This window comes from Panthera pardus, unplaced genomic scaffold (genome assembly GCF_024362965.1).
Source record: "Panthera pardus isolate Hobbes unplaced genomic scaffold, ASM2436296v1 HiC_scaffold_27, whole genome shotgun sequence".
NCBI lineage: Eukaryota > Metazoa > Chordata > Mammalia > Carnivora > Felidae > Panthera > Panthera pardus.
This window is the reverse complement of record NW_026526843.1, coordinates 99,378,671-99,405,602: the sequence shown is the minus strand read 5'-3', so window position 1 is coordinate 99,405,602 and position 26,932 is coordinate 99,378,671. Positions and strand designations below refer to the sequence as shown.

Here is a 26,932-nt window from a genome sequence, read left to right as displayed (position 1 = left end):
TGGGACAGTCAGAACAGCCCTCCCTCGATCTCCCACCCGAGGGAGGAATGAAATTCCAACCACTGTCAATCTTTCTTTCTCTGGCCAAGATTTACACGGGTTTGGATCGGGTCACTTGCTACCCTCTTAACTGGGATAGGACGGAGCCTGTGTTGACAACCCACCAGACTGCCGTCAAGGAAGAAGTAATTCCTCAAAGCCAGCTGGTGAGTGTTTTTAGGGAAAGTAAGTGGATGCTGGCCTGCCAAACCTGACCCATTCCTGCTCCAACCATAGGATTTTTTTTCACAGAAGAAATTTTACTAAATCATCATTTACTTAATTCCTCCTCCTGCCGTCAACGTCCTAATAGGCTGAAAGTTTCCTTCTGTTCTCCATGAGGTAACTTAACTTTTACTGTAAATCTTCATACTTGGAGAAAAGAAAATTACATAAATTCGGGGGTGGAGAACCTCTTCCAGGCCCTTGAGTTTCGATAGGAAGTTGAGAGGAGTTACTGCAGGGGCCCCTAGAGAGGAGGAAAACCACCCCACTTTGCAGAGATGTCATCTTGAACTTGAAGAAGAACATCAGAGAACCTCTGTTCGCCCACCACAGCCACCGCTTTCGCTTTCCAGCCAATGAGGCTACCTGTGCTGTCTCCCAAAGCAAGGAAATGTCCCCACTGAACTGCTTTCAGCTGCTGCCTGCCCTGGGGCTCTGAAGAGACTCGGAAAGAGGTTTCCCGAAGCAGCCACTATTCAGAAGCAGCGAGGATTGCAGGAGCACCTATTCACATTCTGAGTCGGGATTCCAGACACAGGTACTCAAGCAGGGCTGGAGGCAGGGCGATATTTTGCATGGAAATCTTTGAGGTTTTTCACTTTCCTTTTGTAATTTTCCAATGGTGAAGTTAGTTTGGGCCTTAGTATTGGAGTAATTTAACTGGAAAACTATATTTGTCTTTTAGGAAGTGTAATTCGAGTAATCTTCCTGCCCCCTCACATTAATGAAAATAAAACAATATGATATCTTCCTGACACACTAATAAAAACAAAACATCATAGAGGAATGAGGTTTTTCACTCTTATGGTATTCTTTGATGTTATAAAACTTAAAAAAAAAAAAAAAACCCAAACGTTAAGGAAGTATTGTGGAGAAGAGATTATACTGGTTTGACAGATAAAATAGTTTCCTGGAGAAAGGATTGGAATAGCCTTGAAAAGTAGACAGGATTTGAAAACTCTCAGGTGGAACTTTAGGAAGATGGAGGCAACATGAGAAAAGACTCAGGTGTGATGGTTCTTGAGAACAGTGCTAGACCTTTTAAAATATTCCAGCAAACTCGGTGGCGCCTGGGTGGCTCCGTTGGTTAAGCATCCAACTTTGGCTCATGTCATGATCTTGCGGTTGGTGAGTTCGAGCCCCGCGTTGGGCTCTGTGCTGAAAGCTCAGAGCCTGGAGCCTGCCTCATATTCTGTGTCTCCCTTTCTCTGCCCCTCCCCCGCTCAGGCTCGCTCTCTCTCTCTCTCTCTCTCAAAAATAAATCAACGTTAAAAAAAAAATATTTCAAAAAAGTGAACTCACCTGCCACAAATGGCAAATGGTTGCAGACATTGGCTGATTTGTGTTTTGACTTAGTGGTTTTTTTGTAGACAAAAAACTGCATGTTTTTGTTTTGTTTTGGTTTTTAAGTTTTATGTATTTATTTTGAGAGAGAGAAAGCCCACACATGAGCAGGGGAGGGGCAGAGAGAGGGAGAGAGAGAGAATCCCAAGCAGGCTGTGTGCCTGACATGGAACTTGAACCCATGAACCAGAAGATCATGACCTAAGCCAAAACCAAGAGTCGAATACCTAACTGACTGAGCCACCAGGTGTCCCCATTTTTTTATTTTTAATGTATACATTATTAATTTAATTTATACATTAATTTTTAGTTTATACATTTTCAATGTACATGGTTTGATGCCTCCAGGCATATGCCTACACCTGTGAAACCATTACCCAAATCAAGGTAAGAGACATATCCATCACCTCCCAAAGTTTTCCTGTGTCCCTTTGGGGGTTTTTGTGGTCTGTTTTGTTTTTTGTGGTAAGAACACGTAGCTTGAGATCTATCCCCTTGATACAGTTTTAAGTGCCCAATACAGTATTATTGGCCGTAGCTGTACAGCAGGCCCTCTAGAACTAATTCATTTCACGTAACTGAATCTTTATGCCAACTAAACAACAACTCCTTCTTACCTCCTCTCCCCGGTTCCTGGTAACCATTATGGTACTCTCTGCTCCTAGCAGTCGACTATTTTGGGTACCTGTAAGTAGGATCATGCAGTAATTGTCCTTCTGTGACTGGCTTATTTCACTTAGCATAATGTCCTCCAGGTTTATACCCGTAATAACAAATGGCAGGATTTCCATTTTTAAGGCCTAATAGAATTCCATTGTATGTATATACTACCTCTTTATCCGTTCATCTGTTGATGGACAGTTGTCTGGCTAGCTCAGCAGACAGAGTATGAGACTCACTTCTTTCTGTGATTGGGTTCAGATCGCTAAAGTGAAGGCAGGCTTTTTTTCTTATGATCTGAATTGGTGGCTCATACATTTCCAGAAGAAGAGACCTTAATACCTTGCCATTCCTAAAGTCCCTAAAACGCTACAGGCCTCTAATTTATATTTTAATTTGTTAAATGAAATGAATACCTTTGAGGGGCGCCTGGGTGGCTTAGTCGGTGAGGCGTCGGACTTCAGCTCAGGTCGTGAAATCGCGGTTTGTAGGTTCGAGCCCTGCATTGGGCTCTGGGCTGACAGCTCGGGGCCTGGAGCCTGCTTCGGGTTCTGTGTCCCCCTCTCCCTCTGCCTGTCTCTCTCTCTCTCTCTGTCAAAAATAAACATTAAAAAAATTAAAATGAATACCTTTGGAATAATGTGGGAGCAGTACAGGGCACCTTCACTTAACCTTTTGCAAATCTGTATTTTGAGAGAGAGATTAACTAGCAGAAAGGCCTCTCACAGGATTTTGCCTCCTCAGATTTGGGCAAATGGTCTAGCTTTCGTTTTATTGATATGTTCGGCAGATGTGGAAAGTAAATGTTTATTAAATAAATAGATGTCCTCTATGAGGAAGGAGCTGATGATGGTGCAAACGCCATCCACACAGCACGGTCAAAATTATTCTGCCTAAATGGCTCGGCACTGACGAGTGCGCCTTTCACAGGTTTGCCAGTTTCCTGTTCATGAAGGGCATCTACTAGAGCAACAAAGATGGGTACGAGACAATTACCTAAATATTTTGAAACAAAGAGTCAAACTTTTGTTTACACGATTTCAGAATTATTCCACTTCCTGCTTTGCTTTGCCCTTAGCTAGAGTAAAATCACTGACAAAAATGGGAGGTGCACTGCAGAGGGAAGAATAATGGCGGCATAAGGAACGGGTTTATTTCTATCCCAACCACAGTCAAAATGCAGGAGCTGGGGTTACTGTTTAGGTGTGAAGCATTAATAGTGGAATACTTCAGGGTCAACCATCTGTTTCTTCTGTTAAGCCTCTTGAAGGCATAGTAGGTTGCACGTTACAGAGATTCAGGGTGTGTATTACTTGGATGGAATTGAACTCTAAAGCTACTTGCTCTAATTACTTGCTCACTGCAAACCCTTGCCTGAGAGGCCACAACCCCTACCATTTTGAGGGAGGACATACCTCGTATAAATGGCTCTCTCGATATGGAGAGCAATTTTACTATCTGTTAAATTTTGTTTATATCTTTGGTCTTATTAATGGAAATTTTCTAGGCAAGTCTTCATGTGACCTGTCAGCAGATGAGTTCACAGGGCTGGGTTACAGGTGTCCTTGTAGCATACGTTCAACTCCTCCCTCGATGCCCTCCCCAAATGAAAAGTATGGGGGTACTCTCGTGTAGAGCCAGGCTCAAGTTTCCTAGTACCACCTAATTTGTAACTTTGCCTTTCTTTGACATTCACATCTTGATGGAATTAAAGGCTGAGGGTTTTCATAATTTAACTTGCCATCAGCATGCGCTGAAACCACAGCAGAAGAACAAATACACAGTGGCATCAGAGCCCAAAGCCCTGTGCATAACTCAGAGGAACTCAAGCAGAGAATGTAATTGCATGCTGAAATCAAAATGATTATTGATCTGCAAATCCTCAACTATATACAAAGAGAAGAAAATGTTCTGAGAACAAAGGATACCCAATGCATCTCAGTGTAATTTCCTGACATTTTGTTGGCACGTGGATTAGATGATAACGGAGGGAAGGGCCCCAACTACGTGACTTTCTCTAAGCCTTACGTGTATCCCCTGGAGGTTAATTTTTCTTCAAATTCTTCCTTAGCCGAACTTCAGATATCTTAGGCTGAAAATTCATGTCCCTGTTTCTCTATGAGAAAGACAGCTATTGCCATTAGCACTTATGACAGTGTGCTGATATTAAACAACATTCAAAGAAGTAGACCTTTGTGTACATAGGACTGAAACTTGGCATACAGTAGATCACGCTTCAATTTCTTTTTCCTGGAACACTTTGTTAACCTTGTGTCTAAGAGTTTTTGGTGTCTTTTATCTAGAATAAAATTCTCTAGACCTCAGTTGCTCATGGTATCAGTCTGGGTCTGTTGAGGAAACAGAAACAGCACTATAATTTGAATAGAGAAGATTAACATAAAGAATTCATAATGAATGAAAGGGAATTAAACACTAAATGGGTTAAAGAAGACTGAGGGTCTACGGATAGCAAGTTCTAATACAACCACAATATCTAGGCTGAGGAGAGTTGGCAGAGAAAGTGCAATAACTTAGCAGAGGGTCCCCCGAAGACTGAACTTCAGACCTCTTCAAAGAGAGCGGGAACGGTCATCCTCCAGGATCAAAGAAGCTTGCCAGAGGACACAGATTACAACTGGTGGGGAGGGTGTGGCCTGAAGGTGTGGCTGGCTGGCGCTGATCTATGAGGACTGGTGGGGCTCCTTTGCTGAGTAATAAGAAAGGGGGACCGGAACCCGGAAGGAAAGTGTCTTCTGTGCTATTGCCTGGCAGCTACTCTTAAATTTTTTCTATTGTTGAAACCAACATGCATTGCACCACTGGCAAAGAGGAGTGTTTATGGGGTGTGCCTCGGATATCACAAAGCAAGGCAAAAAATGGACGATTTGGGGCTAAGAGTCAAGAAATGAATAATTGGAGCACGCACACATATTTATCTAGCTTAGGTGTCCGAGGTTTTATTTTTTAATATAATAGCCAATATAACATGTATCTGTTTCTTTCATTATCTCAATCAAGAGTAATAAACTCACATGATCCCTAGAAGTCCAGAAGATAACCCAAATGAATAAAAATAGGATAGGATACACACACACACACACACACACACACACACACATATATGCATATATACGTGCATATATATATATGCATATATATATATGTAGAACTGTAGAACATATGTATATATGCATATATATATATATATATGCACGTATATATATATGCATATATATATCTGGAGAGAGAGAGACAGTGGTGCGCACTGCAGGGAATATGTCTTGCATCTTAAAAGTGATCCAGGGGCGCCTGGGTGGCTCAGTCGGTTGAGCGTCCGACTTTGGCTCAGGTCATGATCTCGCAGTTCCTAAGTTCGAGCCCCGCATCAGGCTCTGTGCTGACAGCTCGAGCCTGCTTCGGATTCTGTGTCCCCCTCTCTCTCCGCCCCACCCCTGCTTGTGCTCTGTCTCTCTCTGTCTTTCAATAATGAATAAACATAAAAAAATTTTTAAAAAAGTGATCCAGTTCGCACGTGAGCATCTGTAGTCTGCATACACACCCCTTCATACTGTGTTAGCAATTATAAAACTAAATAATGAAACTGTCTATAAACCAGAGGATTTAGTTTCAATTTTTTTTTTTTTTTGGCATGGCCAATGAGAAATGCCATTCTCAGGTTAGCCATGGAACCACAGATGCCACCATGCAATTGATTAGACAAGATTTATCATTTTTCCACTGTTTAAATGTTGTCTGCTATAAGACCGCCAAATAAACAATTCACAGTATTTAACCAGATATATGTATGAGTGGGTTTGGGGCTAATTAAAAGTAATCATTTTTATTTTGTATTGGAAAGAAAGGAAACGAAGGAAGCAAGGCTCCTTGTATTTTGCTATTCTACATGTTATGCCTAATTTAAATTAGGATACATTTTCCACATTGGCAATTCCCTTGTTTATAATTTAAAGAGCAGTGATAATAGTAGCATCAGACTCTATTACAATTACTTTGTGGAGGTAAGAAAAGAAATAGCCACTTAAAGCATTGTAATTACATCAATGTTATTAAATCCTCTGCGTGTGTTTTTAAATGTCAAAATCCCAACATTAATTACCTTTCTGCATTGAAGCGTGAAATGGCTTCAAAGTCCCTAGCTAAACAAGGTTTGTGACTAAATGAGCAAGGGTAAAGCCTGGACCTGAGAGCACCAAAAGCATTTGGCTTTTTGGATTTTTCTCTCCCAAAGGAGAGAAGTATGTTTCACAGAACCATGTGTTTGGTATTTCCCCCACATGGACCGTATTTCGTGTGGCTTTATTTTTCTTTTCAATGAAGGTGAGTTGTTAACCATACAATGAAACCTATTGGACACTTTATATCTTCAGAAGATTTTTCAGGTAGGCATGGGTACAAACCTGAAACTCTCTTCGTCAAACCTTGGGTCCCAGTTTCTGTTTTGGAAAACGTATCCATTGTAACTACACAACCCCAGCGGACGAACCGCCAGACTTACCCACAGCCAAAACCCAAAAGTAGTCTTGGCCACCTGGATATTCTTTAACCTCCATGCTTTTGGAGGTTTTCCAGACTTTTTCCTGTGGTTGATTTCAAGCTTCATAGCATTGTGGTCTGAAAGTATGCATGGTATGATCTCAATTCTTGTATACTTATGAAGGGCTGTTTTGTGACCCAGTATATGATCTGTCTTGGAGAATGTTCCATGTGCACTCGAGAAGAAAGTATATTCTGTTGCTTTGGGATGCAGAGTTCTAAATATATCTGTCAAGTCCATCTGATCCAGTGTATCATTCAGGGCCCGTGTTTCTTTATTGACCGTGTGTCTAGATGATCTATCCATTTCTGTAAGTGGAGTGTTAAAGTCCCCTGCAATTACCACTTTCTTATCAATAAGGTTGCTTATGTTTATGAGTAATTGTTTTATATATTTGGGGGCTCCGGTATTCGGCGCATAGACATTTATAATTGTTAGCTCTTCCTGATGGATAGACCCTGTGATTATTATATAATGCCCTTCTTCATCTCTTGTTACAGCCTTTAATTTAAAGTCTGGTTTGTCTGTGTAAGTATGGCTACTCCAGCTTTCTTTTGGCTTCCAGTGGCATGATAAATAGTTCTCCATCCCCTCACTCTCAATCTAAAGGTGTCCTCAGATCTAAAATGAGTCTCTTGTAGACAGCAAATAGATGGGTCTTGTTTTTTTATCCATTCTGATACCCTATGTCTTTTGGTTGGCGCATTTAATCCATTTACATTCGGTGTTATTATAGAAAGATACGGGTTTAGAGTCATTGTGATGTCTGTATGATTTATGCTTGTAGTGATGTCTCTGGTACTTTGTCTCACAGGATCCCCCTTAGGATCTCTTGTAGAGCTGGTTTAGTGGTGACAAATTCCTTCAGTTTTTGTTTGTTTGGGAAGACCTTTATCTCTCCTTCTATTCTAAATGACAGACTTGCTGGATAAAGGATTCTCGGCTGCATATTTTTCCTGTTCAGCATATTAAAGATCTCGTGCCAATCCTTTCTGGCCTGCCAAGTTTCAAAAGAGAGATCAGTCACGAGTCTTATAGGTCTCCCTTTATATGTGAGGGCACGTTTATCCCTTGCTGCTTTCAGAATTTTCTCTTTATCCTTGTATTTTGCCAATTTCACTATGATATGTCGTGCAGAAGATTGATTCAAGTTGCGTCTGAAGGGAGTTCTCTGTGCCTCTTGGATTTCAATGCCTTTTTCCTTCCCCAGTTCAGGGAAGTTCTCAGCTATTATTTCTTCAAGTACCCCTTCAGCACTTTCCCTCTCTCTTCCTCCTCTGGGATACCAATTATGCGTATATTATTTCTTTTTAGTGTATCACTTAGTTCTCTAATTTTCCCCTCATACTCCTGGATTTTTTTATCTCTCTTTTTCTCAGCTTCCTCTTTTACCAAAAAATATGGAACGCTTCACGAATTTGCGTGTCATCCTTGCGCAGGGGCCATGCTAATCTTCTCTGTATCGTTCCAATTTTAGTATATGTGCTGCCGAAGCTAGCACTTGGCTACCTGGATATTAACATGAGGTGTGTTCCATGCATTCTACAAAGTGTCGCAGATAGACTTACTTGTATGTCACTTTTGCAGCTACACTGGAGGCAGTGCAGTCTAGGGATGGGAACTGAGAGGCACTCATGAGACAGGATTACTTCCAAATTCCAGCCGTGCCTTATGCTAGTGAGGGGATCCTGAGAAAGATACCCACTTGCTGAGCCTTGACTTACTTATCTGGGATAGTATTTAACCTGTAGAGGTATTGTAGGGATTGAAATGTATACTCCATGAAAAGCACCCAAAACATGGTTTGGTACAATCAATTTTAACTTTTTTATTTGAGATATACCATGGTTATTTGCATCCCCGTTGTAGGAGTAAAACAAACAATGTAACAATGTAGGCTATTTTAGGTCAATCTGAAGTGCATTTTATATTACAAATTTATTTTTCCCCTTTTCATAATTATTTTGTTGCCCATCCTCTGCTGTGTATTACCTTCCTACTTCTGTTCTACTTATCTTTACATTCTGTTTTCTGTAGAAAATATATATGGGGTTTTTTTCTCTCCATAGTAGTCTGTCACTCCCCTTCACTTCAGTGGCTAAGTTTCATCATATATTCCCAAAACGCAATGGGAAAACGAGTCAAAATGACACAGTAACTATAGTGTCACAGGGGGTGCCATTAACCAACGATGGAAAAAGAGGGCAGCAAAAGTGGGGTCACTGCAGTCACCCAGACAGAATTTCTAAGTAGGAAGTTAGTTAGGTCATGGTCACTTCTATCCGAAGACCTTCTTCTGCCTATTGTCAGGCCCTCTCATCTGCCCCCCCCCCCATCTTTCCACCAACCTCTTATTTATATCCAGATGGAAATTCCCTAAGAAGATTAATCCAAAAATCCTCTTCTCCCTCGGTAGGGACAAAAACTCCCATTTATTCCCATTTATTCAGTGCACCTCCTCTTGGTCGTCCTTCAAAAGGAAGGACATGTAATTTAATAATTCTGACTAAGGTGTGAACCTCTCTGATATGTTAGCAATTGTAAAGAAGAATATTGTAAACCGAACTAATCTTACAGATAGTATCAGCAGCTCTGTGGAGTATCCACTGGAACCCCAGAACTGCTTTTCCTGTGCTGAAGGTGGACTTTCATCTATCACCTGAGGACAGAACATGTGGATCTTTCTTAGGACAGTGCTGCCTGCCCGCCAACAGCAGTTGGATTTCTACAGTTTTGCCACATTGGTGTACCCATGGCAGTGTTTGTGAAACATTCAAATCGTTTCTTGCACTCTTCCCTTATAATTTTATAAGAAAAAGAATTTAAAAACAGGAGAGTGAAAGAGAAGAAGGTGCAATCAAGACAAAGATTGGAATATCCTGTATGCCAAGAGAAGACCCTCGCGGGGATCACATGCTGACCCTAGGTTCAAGCGCTCAGGAACAGAACGCCAACGAATGCACATTAGTACTCAGATGTTAAAAGAGGACTCTTGTACAAGTTTCTGCCGAGGCCCAAAGAGAGAGCAAGAAGCTGAATGAGGTTTACAGTCACGATGCAGGAAGCACAGAGTTTACATGATCCTTAATCCCTCGCCCACATCTGAGTATGGAAATGGGGAAGGTGAAAGGAATGTTTGAGGGAGCCCTTTGTGAAAGCTGAGGGTACCTCAAAGGTGGAGTGGCAGACGTACTTGCCCTTGCAACTGAAGTCAACCGAAGGACTTTAAGGAGGCAACTTGTAGAGCTAATCAGTGTCCTTGCAGCTTGGAGAACACCATGGATTAGTGTGGGTCTCTCGCCGGGAAATCTGAGGGCAACAGACAGGCTACGGAGAACACAGAAGAGCGGAGCACAGAAACCGGTGGCTGAGTTGGGCAACCACACTCTCAAAGCTTGCAAGAGCAAAAAAACAAAACAAAACAAAACAAAAACAACACACACACACACACACACACACACACACAACTGAAAAAACAACAAAAAAGAGTGTTTCCCTTCCAGAGGGGGGAAGAGAGAGAGCACAGGCATGCTGCCACAGGTGTATCTTCGACCCTGTCCCAAAGAGTTGCCCGGCAGGGTGGAAAGACTTAGCAGAAGGGGCTGGAGAGACAGCGAGCTCTCTAGGGACTGAAGAAGATGCAAAGAGATCAGGGTTGAGGGAAACATGAAGAAAGTTCTCCAAATAATCTCTGCAAACGCCCACGAGGAGAGTCAACGTGAAACATCTGCTATGGCCGGAGAAAACTGTAAGGTTTGAATCAGCCAGGTGAGAACTCTTCTGTAGTGTTCTTCTTCTTCCTCCCTGATTTCTTCCAACGCTGTGATCCCGTGCAAATATGGAAGTACAACTAGAGCTACAAAGTGGGGGCGGAGATTAGAAGCCCCTGCTGTCCGCTGCAGGCAGGAAACTTGGAAAAGTCTCAGACTGGGAAAAAAAATGAGGCATCAAATCTCACTGGTTCTGAATCACTAGTCGGTGGACTTTCCCTCTCTTGAAGGAGCCAATGGATGGAAATTGGGCTCTCTGTGAACTTGAAGGGGACAAAATAGTTATTTTTGTTAACCTGTCACGGAAATGTAGCCTCTCCTTTAATTACGGATGCATGTAACACAACACAGAAGTATTAGCAGTGCCTGTGGAGAAAAGAATTACCACAGCAAGCCCAGGAGCATTATCTTTCGAAAGACCCGCTGGCAAGGCTGGCCCGTGGCTAAATCTAGGGACTCTTGGGGCGCCTGGGTGGCTCAGTCGGTTAAGCGGCCGACTTCGGCTCAGGTCATGATCTCGCGGTCCGTGAGTTCGAGCCCCGCGTCAGGCTCTGTGCTGACAGCTCGGAGCCTGGAGCCTTTTTCCGATTCTGTGTCTCCCTCTCTCTGACCCTCCCCCGTTCATGCTCTGTCTCTCTCTGTCTCAAAAACAAATAAACGTTAAAAAAATTTTTTTAAATCTAGGGACTCTGATTTCGGGAGTATTCCACCCTTCGCTCAGTGATCAGGGTGGTTCCCTGAACCTGGATTGTTTGTGCAGACAGTGTGGCCTCTGCCGAGCACCAGCTTTGCTGCTCAGAGTCTGGAGTTCTTACATGAGCGGTGGATGGTGCTTTTGTGAGCAGCCCTAGTATAAGCCCGGGACGCTGAGTCTCTGATGGGCTCCCTGGGGAAGAAACAGTGCACACACGTTGCTAGTTTTTGTTTGGGGGAAGGGGGGTCGAGGGAGAAGAGTGCATCCTGGATGACCCCTCAGGGGAGGAAGGAAGGCTGCAGAGGATTCCTTCAGATTCCACCTATATCTTTTTCCTTTCCGTTCTGGCTGGCTATCTTCTCTGCCTCACTATAAATTAGCTGTGATCACAGCTATATGCAAGTGCCCTGAGACCGTCTAGCGAAATATTTGCATGTGGGGTGGTCGCGGGGACCTCCAACACAATGGTGGAGTTGGCTGACTTACATAACCCACTGAAATACACAGCCACAACCTCGTTCTGGGGAAAGAAAGAGGTGGGGTGGGGGCAGGTCATGACAAAACCCTCGTAGGCGAGTGGCTGTGGCGTTCCCATGGTATGCGGCATGTTTGTGATCAGAGGTCAAAGTTAACCTATGCAGTGTCAAAAGAATCCATTCCTAGGAGAGTTGGCTCACTCACTGGATCCTCCAGCTACCGTAAGGGAACAACAGCCACAGCTCAGGTGATGATTTGTTTGGCTCTCTCCTTCCTCTGGGCAGGGGGAGAAAGGGCCAAACATAAAAATTAATTTGTGCCTGCTCTGTCCTCTAAGTGGGAGGAAAAAAGGCCAGAGCAGGGCTTTAGATAAAGCGGAGGAAAAAGAATGAGAAAAAAAAACACCCCAGCCATTTTTTTTTTCAGCCTAGCTGCTACTGCAGCGGTCCCCGCCCATAGTCCTGCTGGATTCTCCTGGCAGCCACGATGTGAACCCTGTAAATGGTGAATTTAATCTCAGGGGCTTGCATAAACTTGTAATTCTTTTTTTTTAAAGGAAATTTAAATCACAGCTTTGCATTTTGTGGCTCTTGTATCTGGATAGATGATTTAAAAAAATAATGTAGAACGTTATGCTTTCAATTTCATAAATGCTAGAGGGGTCATCTCAACCAGGGATAGCTGCAAAAACTAAGTGTAAATGGGCCACAGCTCCCTTGCTTTTTGTCACAGGTGGGCGGTTTGAAATTTGAACTCATAATATTGGAAACAAGTCTCCATAACTGATGATTTTTGCTATGGTTTTGGCTATTGGACTCTCAGGAAAAACGGAGCCAATGTCCAGATGAAGATACACTTTGGGAATTTTATACAGCATTTTTTAATTTTGCTAATGACTTCTTGTAAAATCCGATTTTGACCCTTGGGAGCTGATGGTTTTCTGGCCCCTGGTGGGCAGAGTCGTGCATGGGGCAATTTGGATCCTAAGACCGACAAGGTAAAAAGTGCGTGGGAAAGCCTCGCCCATCACTTGGACTTAGAACACAAGTGCCTGGCTCTACAGTGTCTCAGCTTTGCCACTGTGGAGGAAAAGCTGCTGGCATGTTTGATTTATTGACTTTCCAGATCCTATTTTTCTGGACCTGACTCCCAAATTGAAACCTGATACTGCCTGCCCTGGGCTGTTTCGCCCAGCACTGAGCTGTGCTCAACTGAAAGCAGATATAGGCTCAGGGATCAGAAGTCAGACTCTGGGACTGTTGGAAATTTAGGACACCCCTCTATTGGGTCGTAGTTATGAAAATGTAAATGGATGGTGGTGAGACCAGCTGGGTCACTTGGGGATGCCTAAGGAAAGGGCTTGTTCTCCAATGAGACCGTATATAATGAAGCTTCAGAAGGGCTCTGTGTTTCCGATGAGGACAGTGACTGCATTCCTAACTTGTGATTCCTCTTGAAAGCTGCCAGCTGGGGGCGGGTGTGTGTGTGTGTGTGTGACCCTCCACCCACCTCTGACAGAACTGACTCTGGAACCCCTTGGGGGCAGGATGTGTCACTGCTGTTGACCATGTTCTGCTTTCCAGATTAGTTGCATTTTGCAACAATGACTTGATAGTCTGACTCAACCCCTCACCTTTCTCCTGCTGCACCCACCTTAGGCGGTTGGATCATTCAGTGCAGCTGTCTCCAGAAAAGGGCTGGGTCTTTTCTAGGCTGCTCACCAGATAAATGACCAGGACGAGAGGTCTGGGGACAGGAGAGGTGATGTGAACCCATTTTTAAAAAATACTGAAAAATCAGGATTTCATCCTGACCATTTCTTTACCCTGGCCAGTTCTTGAATATGATGTGTCTTTCCGGTTAAGTCGAATAGAAATGTTATCCCATGCAAATGCTCGTGTCCCTCTTGCATACAACCCTTCCAAACGAAATGTCTGGGCAAAAAAAGAAATGATTAGGAGAGACTGTAAATTTAGGATCAGCGAGTGGGGCACACTGATGTTCAAACAACCACGAAACCTTGGTATACGGGGAGGCATGGCAGTGGAGGCAGACCATAAATGATCTTTTTTTATTCCAGAACTGCTCCCGGAAGCTCTCCCCTCTTCCTGGAGGAAAACCATGTCGCCTGTGCCAGCGACCGACCGTGAGTGCTTCAGATTCCAGAGGACCGGCAGAGCACTCCCACATGCCCTCTACACTCAGCAGGCGACAGACTAGTGTTGCTGATGGAACTCTTCAGAGCTGGTCACATCGGGCACTTCCTCTGAAAGGCGCACCTGAGAACCCCCGGGTGAGAGGCAGCACGGGGAGGGGGTGGGAAGCCACTTTGGGGGCCCCCCCAGTAGCATTTACCGCATGACCAGTGCACATCCTGTGTGGGGCGCCCGAACTTTGTAAGCCCTTTGCTTCCAGGGACACATGTAACCTGGGGGATTGTACCTCTCAGATGGATGTGTGCCCTATCGTAACACTGCCTCAGCCTTGGAGGGCTTGGGAATAGCTTCATCTTACCTACCAGGCCTTGCTGGGCTAGAATCGACTCCTCAGGCCAGGTTTTTTTTTTTTTAGGGGTTCATACAGGAAGTTATGAAGGAAGCCACCTGGGTTTCTAAGAGCTTTGTGGCTCCTGGTCTGTGTTTTAACTCGCGAAGTCCAGAACCTCCAGAGGGCATATGGGCGACCACTACTGGAGGCTGGCCTCAACCTGTTGTGTGGAGTCCTACTGATGATAACTGTGTAAAGACACCTTGGCCGTGGGCCAAGGGAGCGGGTTATGCAGATGAGTTAAACATAGCAAGAGTGAGACTGTCCTCAGCCTCCTTGCAAGGCTGACCCTTGGCCGACATGGGGGAACTTCAGTCTGGGAGCATTCCTTGCCCTTCTGTCAAGCCTGAGAGTGACTCACCGGGCCTAGAATGTGCCAACAGTGGGGGTTATACTGAGCATTTGCTTGCTTTCTGTGTGTTTGGAATTTTGGTACGCGCTAGGTAAAAGATGTCTATGTGAGTGGCCCCCAATAAAAAAGCCTATACTCTGAGTCTCAAAGAGCTTCCCTGGGCAGAAATATCATATATATGTTCCATTCTCACTGCTAGGGAAGAGTGTGCTCTGTGTGACCCATCATGGGAAGCGAAAAGCAAGATGAAACTTGCATATGGACACATGGTTTCCTCTGTACTCTGCCTGTGCCTCTTCCCCTTGTGAGCCAGCTGTATACCCTGCCCACATCACCGTGTTAAGCCTTGGCCCTGAACACAACTGTATGGTGTCCCATGAGAACTTCTAGCACATCTTAATGGGCTGGTGATCTTGGGGTCCCCCAATGCAGTCAGTCACCAATGGAAGGGTCATATTTTCTTATCATATTGTAGATGTTGTGAATTATCTTGAAATTTCAATGATATTGGCCCATTCTTTGAAATGAAGGTAGATATTAGACCTGCCACCAGTTTGTTATTTAATGTGTTGATAAAGAAGCATATACATTATACATTTTAAAATACTTTTGAAATTTAACATTTTTATTATATATATTTTTTTAAACGTTTTATTTATTTTTGAGACAGAGAGAGACAGAGCATGAACGGGGGAGGGGCAGAGAGAGAGGGAGACACAGAATCGGAAGCAGGCTCCAGGCTCTGAGCCATCAGCCCAGAGCCCGACGCGGGGCTCGAACTCACGGACTGCGAGATCGTGACCTGAGCTGAAGTTGGACGCTTAACCAACTGAGCCACCCAGGCGCCCCAATTTTTATTATATTTTGACACAATTCATTTCCTTTGCAATCCTAAGTATTTTATTTGCTGCGATATTCTCAGAGCCTGATTCTGTGATGTCCAGGCATTCGCCAGACCGCTAAAGGGGTCTGCACTAAAGTTTAAGGCTTCTTGCAACAGGTCAGTAGCCTGGGCTAGATGTATTTATCACTAATGGGCAATTTCTTACCTATGAGTGGATAAACATTTAATGCCTTAAGTTTTATCCACGGATAAGGAAGAATTAGTTCTACAGATTACATTCATAGGGGCAGCAAGAGTCAACAATCAAGTCCCTTAATAATTTTATGCCATGCTTGTTCAAGGTGACAGTTACATATGTAATGTATCTTAAAGATGAGATACCATTTGGGGTTTATAACAATGTTGAGCTTTCTAGAACTGTAGCTCCTCCGTATAGAATACAAGTTTCTTGTTGAACTTTATTGCATAAAGTCTTAAACTAAAATTCTGAAAAGCTCTGACTTCACTTTCAGGTGTCTCTGTGCTCACAGATTGCCACTTAACTCCAGTTGGTGCAAGGAGAGTCTTCACATTAAATGTTATGGTGCCACCTCCAAAGGTAACTTTATTTTTGTTTTTGTTGGCTAGGTTTTTGATATTTTTTGAAGCCTTGCTTAAGCTCTGGGTTTTTTTTTTTTTTGCAATCAAGTTAATGGTTAACACCTTAACATTTATTATAACTTACTATTACAGATTTGATTGTAGTAGGTTCACTGGAGAGAGTCACTAAAAGTGTGAAAAGAGGTTATGACAGTAACATCCTGCCCTCTTCTCAAAGATGGACAGAGATGTGTTACCTGCTGGTAAACGTTTTCCTTCACGATGAAACAGTATGGATCAGAGGATTTTCTAAGGGTCTAGAACTCAAGTTTTTCTTTAATCGAATACAAAAATATGCATAGAAAAATAAGTCTATTTTACATTATGTTTTTTTACACTGTTCTGCTTCCGGTTCCTTATCTTTCTCTCATTGTCAACTGCACCCGTGTGGCCCCCACACCTTCATAACTTCCCACAGAGCATTTCCAGCATCATATCATCCATGCTGACTGAACCGATGACGGGCCTGAAAAACAGTTCCGCAAGGACATTGGCATTGACGTATCTCAGTAGGAAGAGGGCGCTATTCAGTTGGGCGAATCTGATGTGGTGCCCCCTGTGCGTCATCCTGATGTGGTCGCTGAGTATCTGCTGAGTTCCCCACTGAAGTCCCTGGATGTACGTGACGCACTGCAGGCCTGGCAGGCCTGGAGGAGAAAAAGAGAGAACAGTCTCTTTATTGGAAATAGCTCACTCAGCATCCTTGGCTCGCTTTTTAAATATACCCATTTCTGCCCCTTCCCACGTTAAACAAGAGTTCAAGCTTCCTACTGCAAAGGGCTTTCTAGAACAAGGATAAAATGCCAAACCAGTTCGAAGTTTTCAGAAGCAATGCTTCCAAGAATGAACTATCACATAGTTATTTAATAGTTACTGTGTTTGTAGCCTCACATTTGAAAACTGCTAGGCCGGAGCCAACAGATACACATTTATTCAATAGGACAGTAGAATATCACTTAATGAATCAAGGCTCCCATTTACTGTGCAAATAGGAAGACATTAAAATTGTTTCCAGAAGTGAGCACTCTACATTTTACCTATGGGAAACAGGCCATTGGAGAATGACTACAGGTTTTGCCAGATGACAAATATTTTAGCATCCTCCCTTGAATTTCCCACCAATACAGTGATTAGCCAGCTGATGGTGGTAAACCTCACGGCCACAGTGACTCTTGAGTTGCATCCTGTTTGCCTACAGGCTGATTCTAGTCTCCAGGCCTTTAGGAATTTAAGAGATACTGGCCATTTAGCTCATTGTACTGTGATTTCCGTATTGGGGAAGGTTTAAAAAAATTGATTCTAATGATTAATGCAAAATCATTTTTAAAATAATACTAAAGAGGTCTACTAAAGTCAGAGGTCTTTAAAAGGTTAAAAAGTAAACATGCAAACATCATGGATCACCATATGGCTCAAAAGTAACTTTACCGACAGGGAATGCTTGACCTCCTTGCAGTATAGTGTGAAAACCCCAGTAAAACTGAATGAAATACAATGCAGGAAAGATAACGTGCCTGCAAGTTTTATCAAGAAGGTGGTAAGAGGAGGCTGTCTTTGAGGCTGCATGACAGGTATATTACTGTCAAGTTCCTTAACTTGTATTTAAATAATTGCGAATTTATTGTGCTGTTTAAAAGTTCTCAGTGATGAAGACAATCAAGTTTCCTTCCCTTTCCTACAAAATCCAGCAGTTAACTATTTCAATAACACCCTAGTAACCAACAGACTAGCAGGACCAGCCAGCATTCTTTGAAAAATTACTAATAGTAATAGGCAAGTCATTCCTATTATAGGCAAATGTATCTGATATATTGACAATTAAATAAAGCCACATCTGTACTCCATCTACACTGGCCACACACATTAACATCCCCTAGTACCTACACTCATTAGCCAGGCTTGAGACCCCGTATTATTGTTTGAATTCCACTGGTGTAGGCAAGAAGAGGCTTGCCTGAACCACCACCAGCAATGTGAAGCTCCTCTAGGTCCAGATTCAGGCTCCTTAAAACCTCATTTTGTAAATTCCCTGTCACTTTCCTCTGCTTTCAGAACTCACCCTCCTTTTACACTGCCCCCTCCCAAAAGACATGCCTATAAAGTAAATTCAGGAAAGAGAAAATGCAGACCAATGGACTCCACAATTAAAAAAAAAGTTTAAACACAAAGATCAGGACACACAAAAGGCTAAACATCAAAGAAAGGCCACACGCTTATTAGCAGGTGCATTTGTTTGAAACACACTCAACTGATTGAATTCAGTGAGAGCATTCAGAAAAGCAGAGAGAGAATGAGAGAGATGGTGTGTGTGTGTGTGTGTGTGTGTGTGTGTGTGTGTGTGACCAAAGTATACAAAACAGGGTGGAGGGCAAGAGGGGAACTCGTGGAATACAAACTTCTGGAAGCTGAGCCCCTGCCTTTCTTTATTCCAACATAACAAGGCATGTGGTTGCTGTTTAACAACACTGACTGAAGGAGTGAGAAAACGCTATTTCACAAATGATCTTAGGAACCACCTTGGGCACTTACTACAAATGCAGATTCACAGGCCCTGGACCACAGCTACCAAGTCAGAACCTCTAGGCAAGAGCCTGGTAAGACTTTGAACTAGCCTCTCCCCACACTCCGTGGCATTCCTTATCCACAGCCAAGTTTGGAAAAGAATGATAGCGGCAAAAGGTGATGTACTATGATGGCTGGGATGAGCAGAGATCTCTAGGTACGGAAATGTGAGTTCTGAATGAAATATTATCCTATTAAATACTGCTCTATACCCTTTCAAAAAACTACTGGGCAAGAGGCAAGGACATAACCACAGACTCTTGCTGTTAGGAAAAAAAGGTGTTAAGGGAACACTATAAAAACTATCCCAACTCAAGTTGCCTGGAAACTTTGTGACCGCTTGTGACCTTTCTGGAGGGACTCTGGTCAAACACAATTCTCGTAGTATAACATACTCAAGAAAAGGTGCTGGGCGGTCCAGGGAGATATTCTCTCATGATTCGGTTGCACCGTGTGGGGCAGAGTGTCCAGCACGTAACAACCTGAAAGTGTTGCAGCAGACATCCTGTGGGGCCCAGGAGACCCACGCTCCACGACTCACTGGGCTCCACGACTCACTGGCGGTTATTGTGGGACTAGGCTACCTAACCTGCAAATGGGGTGGAGTAAGGATGAACGGTAGAGGGGCTTAAGAGGTGCCTAAGGTCTCTGCAAGCTCTAAGAGACAGGGCCCCTGCTGGTGTTTTTTCCCTGCCCCCTTGGTGCCCTGATAAAGACACTCAGAGGATGAGATAGTCCAGCTGTTTAGGACCGTAAAAATGATCATTCAGGGGCAGAACCATGAAACACTAAGTCCAGTGTCCTGAATGGCTGTGCCCTCGGGGGATGGTATAGAACTCCTTAAGTAATGTTTACTTTCTTGCCAGCCTCCGTACATTTCTTCGAACAAAAAGTTCTAGTAAATTTCAGAACTGCGTTTCAGGAAGACACGTTGCAGAATTTGCGGTGAACGCGAACTTTTTTTTTTTTTTTTTAAAGCTATACTACTGGATTTAAAAAACTAGAGCGTAAGGACAGCCCTGTTTCTTGCAGGCACAAACTCTTCCTTAGTAACAGAAAGGGGTAGAGAGAAAATAAACCTCATCAAACAACCTCCCTGCTCTCTGCTGAGTGTCTGGCAGCAGCCCACCCACTAGGAGTGCTTTCGGGAGCTCCCCCAACTCTGCGGAGTCACTCGCGATTCTTCGCTGGTGCCTCGACACTCCCCTGACCACAGAAAACTCTTCAGTGCCTGCGCCCCGGGTACGCACTGCCCAGCGCTTTCCTGAACAGAGAAAAGCCTGCGCCGAGGCTGCGCCCTTACCTGGGTTAAAGAGCACGGTCCCCTTGAGGTACGCGTACTCCTTGGTACTGATGTCCAGGCTCCAGCACTTGGCAAGGAAGCATTTGATGACTTGGACTTCAGCGGCAGACGGCAAATGCCCGGCCTCCAGCGGCCGTACCAAGTGTGGCGGCAGCGGGGACAGTGGCGGCGGTTCGTCGCCCGCGGTCTCCCGCCGCCTGGTGGTGAGGATCCTCTGCAGCAGGCTGGGCTCCGTGATCTCCACCGTCTCGAAGTTCAAGCGGTCCTGAGCCAGCTCGAGCATGAGCAGCGGCGCCCAGCAGTTGCGCACCAGCACCAGTTGCTGGTCCAGAGGGAGCACCTGGAAGCAGGGTAAGTACTTGACAAAGCGCATCGTCTTCAACAGGCCGGCCGAGGCAGCCTCGCAGACCACCTGTGGACTCTTGAGGGCCACCCGCCGCTGTGCGCCACACTGGGGGTCCCAGAAAGGGGCCGCGAGCTGCGTCTCGGGAGCGGCGTGCGCCAGCTTTGCGCTCATGGGCAAGTGGTGGAGAATGCCGTCCTGCTGCGGGTGGTCGTCCCCGCAAAAGCTGCAGCGGTACAGGAGCGCCCCTGCCCGCCCACCCGGCAGCGCATTTCTGCCCCCCAGGCCCTGGGCGCCGTAGGAGCGATCCCACCACGCGCCCCTAAGCCGCGCTTCGGGCGCTTCCGGCGCCACGTGCGTCTGCTTTGCACTCGTGAGCAAGCTGTAGAGGATGCTGCCCTGCCGCGGGTGGTCTTCACCGCAAAAGCAGCAGCGGTACATGAGCGCCATGGTCCGCCTCTCCGGCAGCTCCTCTCTGCCCACCGGGGGCTCCGAGCCGCACGAGCAGCCCCAGCACGCGCCCCCCGGCCGCTCCTTGGGCGCCTCCGCAGCCGCTTGCGCCTCCTTTGCGCTTGTGAGCATGCAGTAGAGGATGCTGCCTTGCCGCGGGTGGTCTTCCCCGCAAAAGCAGCAGCGGTACATGAGCGCCCCTGTCCGCCCCCGCGGCAGCTCCGCTCTGCCCACCAGGGGCTCCGCGCCGCACGAGCAGCCCCAGCACGCGCCCCCCAGCCGCGCCTCGGGCGCCTCCGCAGCCGCGTGCGCTTGCTTCGCGCTCATGAGCATGTTGTAGAGGATGCTGTCCTGCCACTGGTGGTCCTCGCCCGCCATGGCCCGTGGTGCCCGGAACCCGGGTCTGTCCGGTGGCGGCCGCCTGGGATCTATTTATGTCAAGCGCGCACGCACGCGCATCGGCCGTCTCCGCCAGGGCGAGGGCGCGGAGGGGGGCGCGGCGCTGTGCTCTGGTGTGTTCGCCCTTGACCTCAGCGGTTCCGAAGGGGCAGATGCTCCTTAAAAGCTGGGAATAGAGGAGGAACGGAGGCAGGGGAGCTCCTGAACCCTTCCTTCGTCTCATTACACCGTTCCCTGCCTCTGGAAGACAGAGAAGAGAGCAGGGAGCAGGTATTTGGGGGCACTGTTCCAACTCTTTCCCTTGAACCCGGGCATATAATTTGCTCCCTTTATTGGGAGGGCAGAGGTGCCTAATAAAGGAGGGAAAATCTATTTCTGTGCCAACTTTGCATACTTTCATTAAGTGATCAAAGTTTGCATAACTTATGTTTTGCATATGTATAGGGAGGTCTCATTTTCAGAGAACTTGAAAAATACAGACTTTGGACCAGCGCTCTCAGCATTACATGGTAACTTGGTAGAAATGCCCAATTTCAGTCCCCAGCCATACCTTCTGACTCTGAATCTGCATTTTAACGAGGGCCCCAGGGGGATTTGCATGCACCTTAAATTTTGAAAAGCACTGGTCTAGGGATGCTGTCAAAAGCGTTTTTGTTTAATCCATTTGATATTTACCAGCACCCAGTCTGTCATAGATGCTGTGTTAAAGAGCTGGTAGAGTGACCAGGATGTAACAGTGGCTAATGTTTGGGGCTATAATATTGCCAAAATGGGGCTAAAATGTTGCTACAGTGAGAACTTTGGATTCTTCTAGAGGTATTACCTTGGATAGTTGTGTAATTAACATTTCTTCTTCCACCCCTCCTAACTGAATAATGAGAAACACAGGTTTCAGGAAGCCTGGATCCTTTAATCCTCTCTTGCCACGCAGGCTTCTTCCCTGAGTTCTCCACAGGCGCTGAGATCAGTGGGTCTCTCCACATCACCACCTGCCTGTTGTGTAACTAACTGTTTCACCACCCAGCTGGGGAACTTCACAATTACGGCCCTTTAGTCCTCAAATTCCTCCTCTCTAAAATGGGAGGTTTGTTTATTGATTTCGAGGGTCCAGGACTGAAGACTAGTGTATACCAGCTGGTATAGGATTATCTTTTTCCTTGTGTAGTTTCTCTGGAGCCTGGCATTCTGACCCTAAAAGGAAAACCTGGGAGACACATATTTGCATTCAACCTGAAACTTTATTCTGTCTGTGAGCGGCCCTATAACACAGAGGTTAAATCTCCAACCCTGGCACCAGATTGCCTCAATTTTAATTCTGGCCCTGACACTTAGTAGTTCTGTGGCCTTGGGCAATGTATTGGTTTCCCACTGCTGCTGTAACAAATTACCACAAATCTAGTGGTTTAAGGCAACTCAAATTTATTATGTTACAGTTCTGGAGGCCGGCAGTCTGAAATCAGTTTTCACTGGGCGAAAATCAAGGTGACATTCCTTCTGGAAGCTCCAGGGGAGGATCTGTTTTCTTGCCTCTTCCAACATCTACAAGCTGCCTGTATTCCTTGGCTCCTTGCCACGTCACTCTTACCTCTGCTTCCATCTCTCTTATTACAACGGGCAAAGCGAGATGGTTCAGAATAATCTCATCCCAAAATCTTTTACCGTATGAGATAATATATTCACAGGTTCTGAGTATTACAATATGGACATCATTGGGGTGGGGGGCCTTATTTAGCTTTCCACAGGAAAGCCTTAAGCCCCCTGTGCCTCACTTCCCTTATTTGTGAAATGTGGACAGTAGTCTCTGTGAGATAGTCCTCATACATGAGTTACTCTATGTCAGGTGTTTGCCTGGTACATGGTAAGTGTAGGCTGTATCGACCATTCTCTCCCTCCCCCCCTTTTTAAGCTAATGGGCGATAACTTGAGGGATAGGAGATGATACTACACCATCACCGCCATTATTCCATCTCTCCTAGGGAAGCCCACCCTCACTCTCCACCCAGAAGCGGTCTTTTTCTCTGCACGTCCACGTTTCTTGGCCCAGACTCAAAAGCCCGAATGGGTCATCTGGTCCACACCAATAATAGATATTGAAAATGTTATCTCATTGTCCATCTAATCATTTGCCATTTGCAATATTGAAGCTACTGTTTGGGATATTGCTATTGCTACATCAGTAGTCTTCCTGCTTGATGAACCCCTACTGTCAGCCTTGCTGAAAGACCCAGCTTACCCCAGTCCCCACCTTAAGTTGCCAGCGATGGTTACTTTTTTTATTATGTTGCCCTATATTATTTTCTTCCTAACATTTATCAGAATCTGATAGGATTGACTGATCTCATACGATGCTTGTTGATTGTTTCCCCCTAGTAGTATACAAGTCTCTAGAAGGCAAGGAATCGGTCACTCTATATCCAAGCAACTAGAACAAAATCTGGCAGACAGTAGGTACTCCAACATATTTGGTGGCCAACTGTACCTTTATTTTTTTTTTTATTTTTTTAAATCTTTACTTATTTTTGAGAGAGAGAGACAGAGTGTGAGCAGGGGAGGAGCAGAGAGAGAGGGAGACACAGAGTCTGAAGCAGGCTCCAGGCCCCGAGCTGTCACACAGAGCCCGACGTGGGGGCTCGAACCCACAAACCTGGAGATCATGACCTGAGCCGAAGTCAGACACTCAACCGACTGAGCCACCCAGGCGCCCCCCAACTCTTCCTTTAGAAAAAGAGAAGGCTCGTAGTTTCAACACAGGGCAAGCATTCCCTCACTATTCTTGCTGCACCGACCCTAGAGGGAGGAGAAATTAGCAAACCCCATAGGACTGAGCTTTCTGGAGGCCTTTTTTGCTGCTCAGAGTGTTACAGGCCCTGTGGGAAAGTAACAAGAGGACTGAGTGAACAATCAAAAGACATGGCTTTGAATTTGGGTTCTCCCATTCTAAAGATAAAACATTGAACAAGACATTTCAGCCTTCACACTTGTGAAATGGGGCAAGTTCTCTAAACCTTTGTTAGTTAGCAGGTACAGCCTGTTCTCGGTCCTTCAAGGGTTATTCTTATTTTTTCTCTCAAGGTAGCCCTTGAGAGAAATGTTTGCTGACCTCATTATTACACTGAAAATGTAAAGCAACTTACGTTTATATTCATTTGCTTTCAGAGCATTTAACCATATGTCAGGCTTTTCACCTATGAAACCAGAAAACGTGCTTTAAGCTATTGTAATATATGTACCCTAGCCCTATATGGTTGAAGGGTTTATTTTTATAAAACTCTTCATCTTATCAGCTATATTTTTTTAAATCCGAGTTACTGAAGCCCATTTTTTGTTACTTTAATCATGCACATCTTGCACGTATTTGATGCCTTTGACTTTGCCTTTCAAGCACGTCTCAAACTGAAGCTTCACTTCAGCGCTGAGAACCACAAACTTGTGGCATGTTGGTTATAATCCCTGTTCTCTCCCAGGAGCAGAGTCTTCTGATCTTCTCGAAGTTGCAGTCTTCTATTTGCAACTCTGAAGGACTTTCTAGATTCTTTGGATTGACTGTTGTTAAGGAGGGATGGCCTGCGTGTCCTTCACAAGTTTTCATCCTGAGAAATGTCAGGAGGAGACTGACTTCATCATTCTACTTTCCATTTTTTCCCCTGAACAAATAGCTCCTGAGAAACAAAATCGTCCAAACACACCAGTGCAGAAATTTGCACCAAGTAAGGCCAGCCTGCTGGTTGCTACGGGATCAGTGAAGACATAACCTTCCAAGGCAGGCACGAGCTTCTTCATTGGATTTGTTTTGTGTCCTCAGACCACTGTGACAGCTAGACAAAAGGACACTCATCAGCTGCACCTGTCATGTGCCGAGTGTGTCCACAACTGCAATTTGGGTATTTACACTGAGTCATTGTTCGGTGACCTTGGTCAGTTGGACACCTGCTCTGCGGAATCCATTATCTGTTCCAACTCAGGATGGGAGTAACGCTGCTCTGCCTGCTTGAATGCAACCTTCGACTTCAAAGTAATGCACTTCTTGCTAAAGGACGGAGGAGTGTAGTACAGGTGGGGAGAGAGCCGGGTACAATTGGAAAACTGACCTTTGCGCAGCAAGCTCCTCTTGACCTAGGAAGGCATGATGATCTGAAACCTGATAGGGATTTTCAGTCCAGGTTTAAGAGAGCTGAAATGCCTCAGGATTCAGTTCCTTCAGTAAATAGGTGGCAGGGAGTAACAGTAGTGTTTTCCTTGTTCTTCAAGGTAGATGTTGGGAAATGCCATTGTGGAAGAATAGTGGTTGATAAAATCCAAGAGATAGCCTCCTTCCTTTTCCTTTCCAAGACCCAGAATGTTTAAAGCTCTATCTATGGAAGAATTAACAGGCTTCAGCTGCTGAGTCATGAAACCCCTAAAGAAGATCAACTCATCATTATATATTTCCTCCAGATGAGCTGCGAAGAAGGTAATCCACTGCCTTAAGGGTCACATAGCTACTGAGGGAGAATAATGCTGCTTATACTCACAGCAATTCTGAAATGTTCTAAAATCAACTTTCCAAATCAAACAACCACTCCATTTAAGGAAAACATGTTCATCCAATCAATTAATTTTACTGCATCAACCAATTTTGCATTCAGCCCAGGACCGGATCATCCGATTATCTAATTAATACAGTTGACTGGCAGGTTGAAAAATGCCCCTTCACTGGACAGGCTATTAAAATTGATTTGACTGGTCAATTTGGGAAGCATCGCTCCGTTGGCCCACATAACTATGCCCCCTAATGGTGATGGTAATTTTATTAGACTTCTGTTTGTATTGGGGTCTGGAACTGTTGTAATATCTCCCTCCCAGGAAATTGCTTTCTTTTTCCCTCCTCCTTGACTTTTCTTAGCAAGTTCCTCCCCACGACTAGTGTGTATCTAGAGTGCCTTGTACATTGCCTGGCATATTAAAAGCACTCAGGAAACACCTGCTTAATGAAACAGTGAATGAAAAGTTTCTTCCACAACTACAGTTCTTTTAACTTAACTAGGTTGCCCAACCTGCTCTCCTTTGCTGTGACTGTGTGGGTTTTAACAGTCTTACCAAATACCAGTCACCTGTTTTAACCACTCTGATTACTAGTTTAATAATCTCAAAAATGAAAGTAAATATATAATCAGTATTTACAAAGTCGTGGAAGGTAAGAAATGATTAACAGTACCTCAAAAATGTGAGCTATTACAGTTAGATTGCAATTTATTTAGGTGAGAAACATCAGACTGTGCATATAATGCCCACTTATATGACAATAAGTGATATATTGCCTAACTAAGTCACATTTGTGCGATGAAATTCTCTGTGCATGTACGTATCAAATGCATTTGAAATAAGGGATCCTACAGTTGATGATAAGTCGTTCAAGTTTGCAGTTAAATGCATTTAACATTCATAGTGCCATAAACCTAATTGCTTTGTGACAAACATGCTTCGTATGACAAACATACGAAGAATGAAAAATATGTGAATGGATGTAGGTGAATTTCTTTGCAGCAGAGCCAAATGCTGGTCACGAAGAAAATCAAAACTTTTATTTCCAAACGGATGCCTTTGCCATGACAGGTGTGGCTGAGTTATTACAATGAAGCTGCCTTGGCTTGACTTCTTTGAAGCAGGGCACTGGAAAAGTGAAACTGGGAATGAGGGAAGGCCCACGTCAAGGTGCATTAGTGAGGTAACTGCTATGAGCAACAGAAGTG

The 26,932-nt window shown here is 44.7% G+C and overlaps 1 protein-coding gene and 1 non-coding gene across 2 annotated transcripts; both read right to left on the bottom strand.

Moving 5' to 3' along the window:
* Window positions 1–8,217: 8,217 nt before the first annotated feature.
* Window positions 8,218–8,324, bottom strand: LOC128774047 (U6 spliceosomal RNA). The gene has a single exon (XR_008418511.1). It is a non-coding gene; the product is annotated as a U6 spliceosomal RNA (small nuclear RNA).
* Window positions 8,325–15,684: 7,360 nt separating this feature from the next.
* NR0B1 (nuclear receptor subfamily 0 group B member 1) lies at window positions 15,685–21,191 on the bottom strand. The gene is made up of 2 exons (XM_053891739.1): window positions 20,012–21,191; window positions 15,685–16,793 (listed from the first exon to the last, which is right to left on the bottom strand). Exons 1-2 carry the CDS (start codon window positions 21,180–21,182, stop codon window positions 16,549–16,551), a joined length of 1,416 nt encoding a protein of 471 aa, XP_053747714.1. The 5' UTR covers window positions 21,183–21,191; the 3' UTR covers window positions 15,685–16,548.
* Between the last annotated feature and the right edge of the window lie 5,741 nt (window positions 21,192–26,932).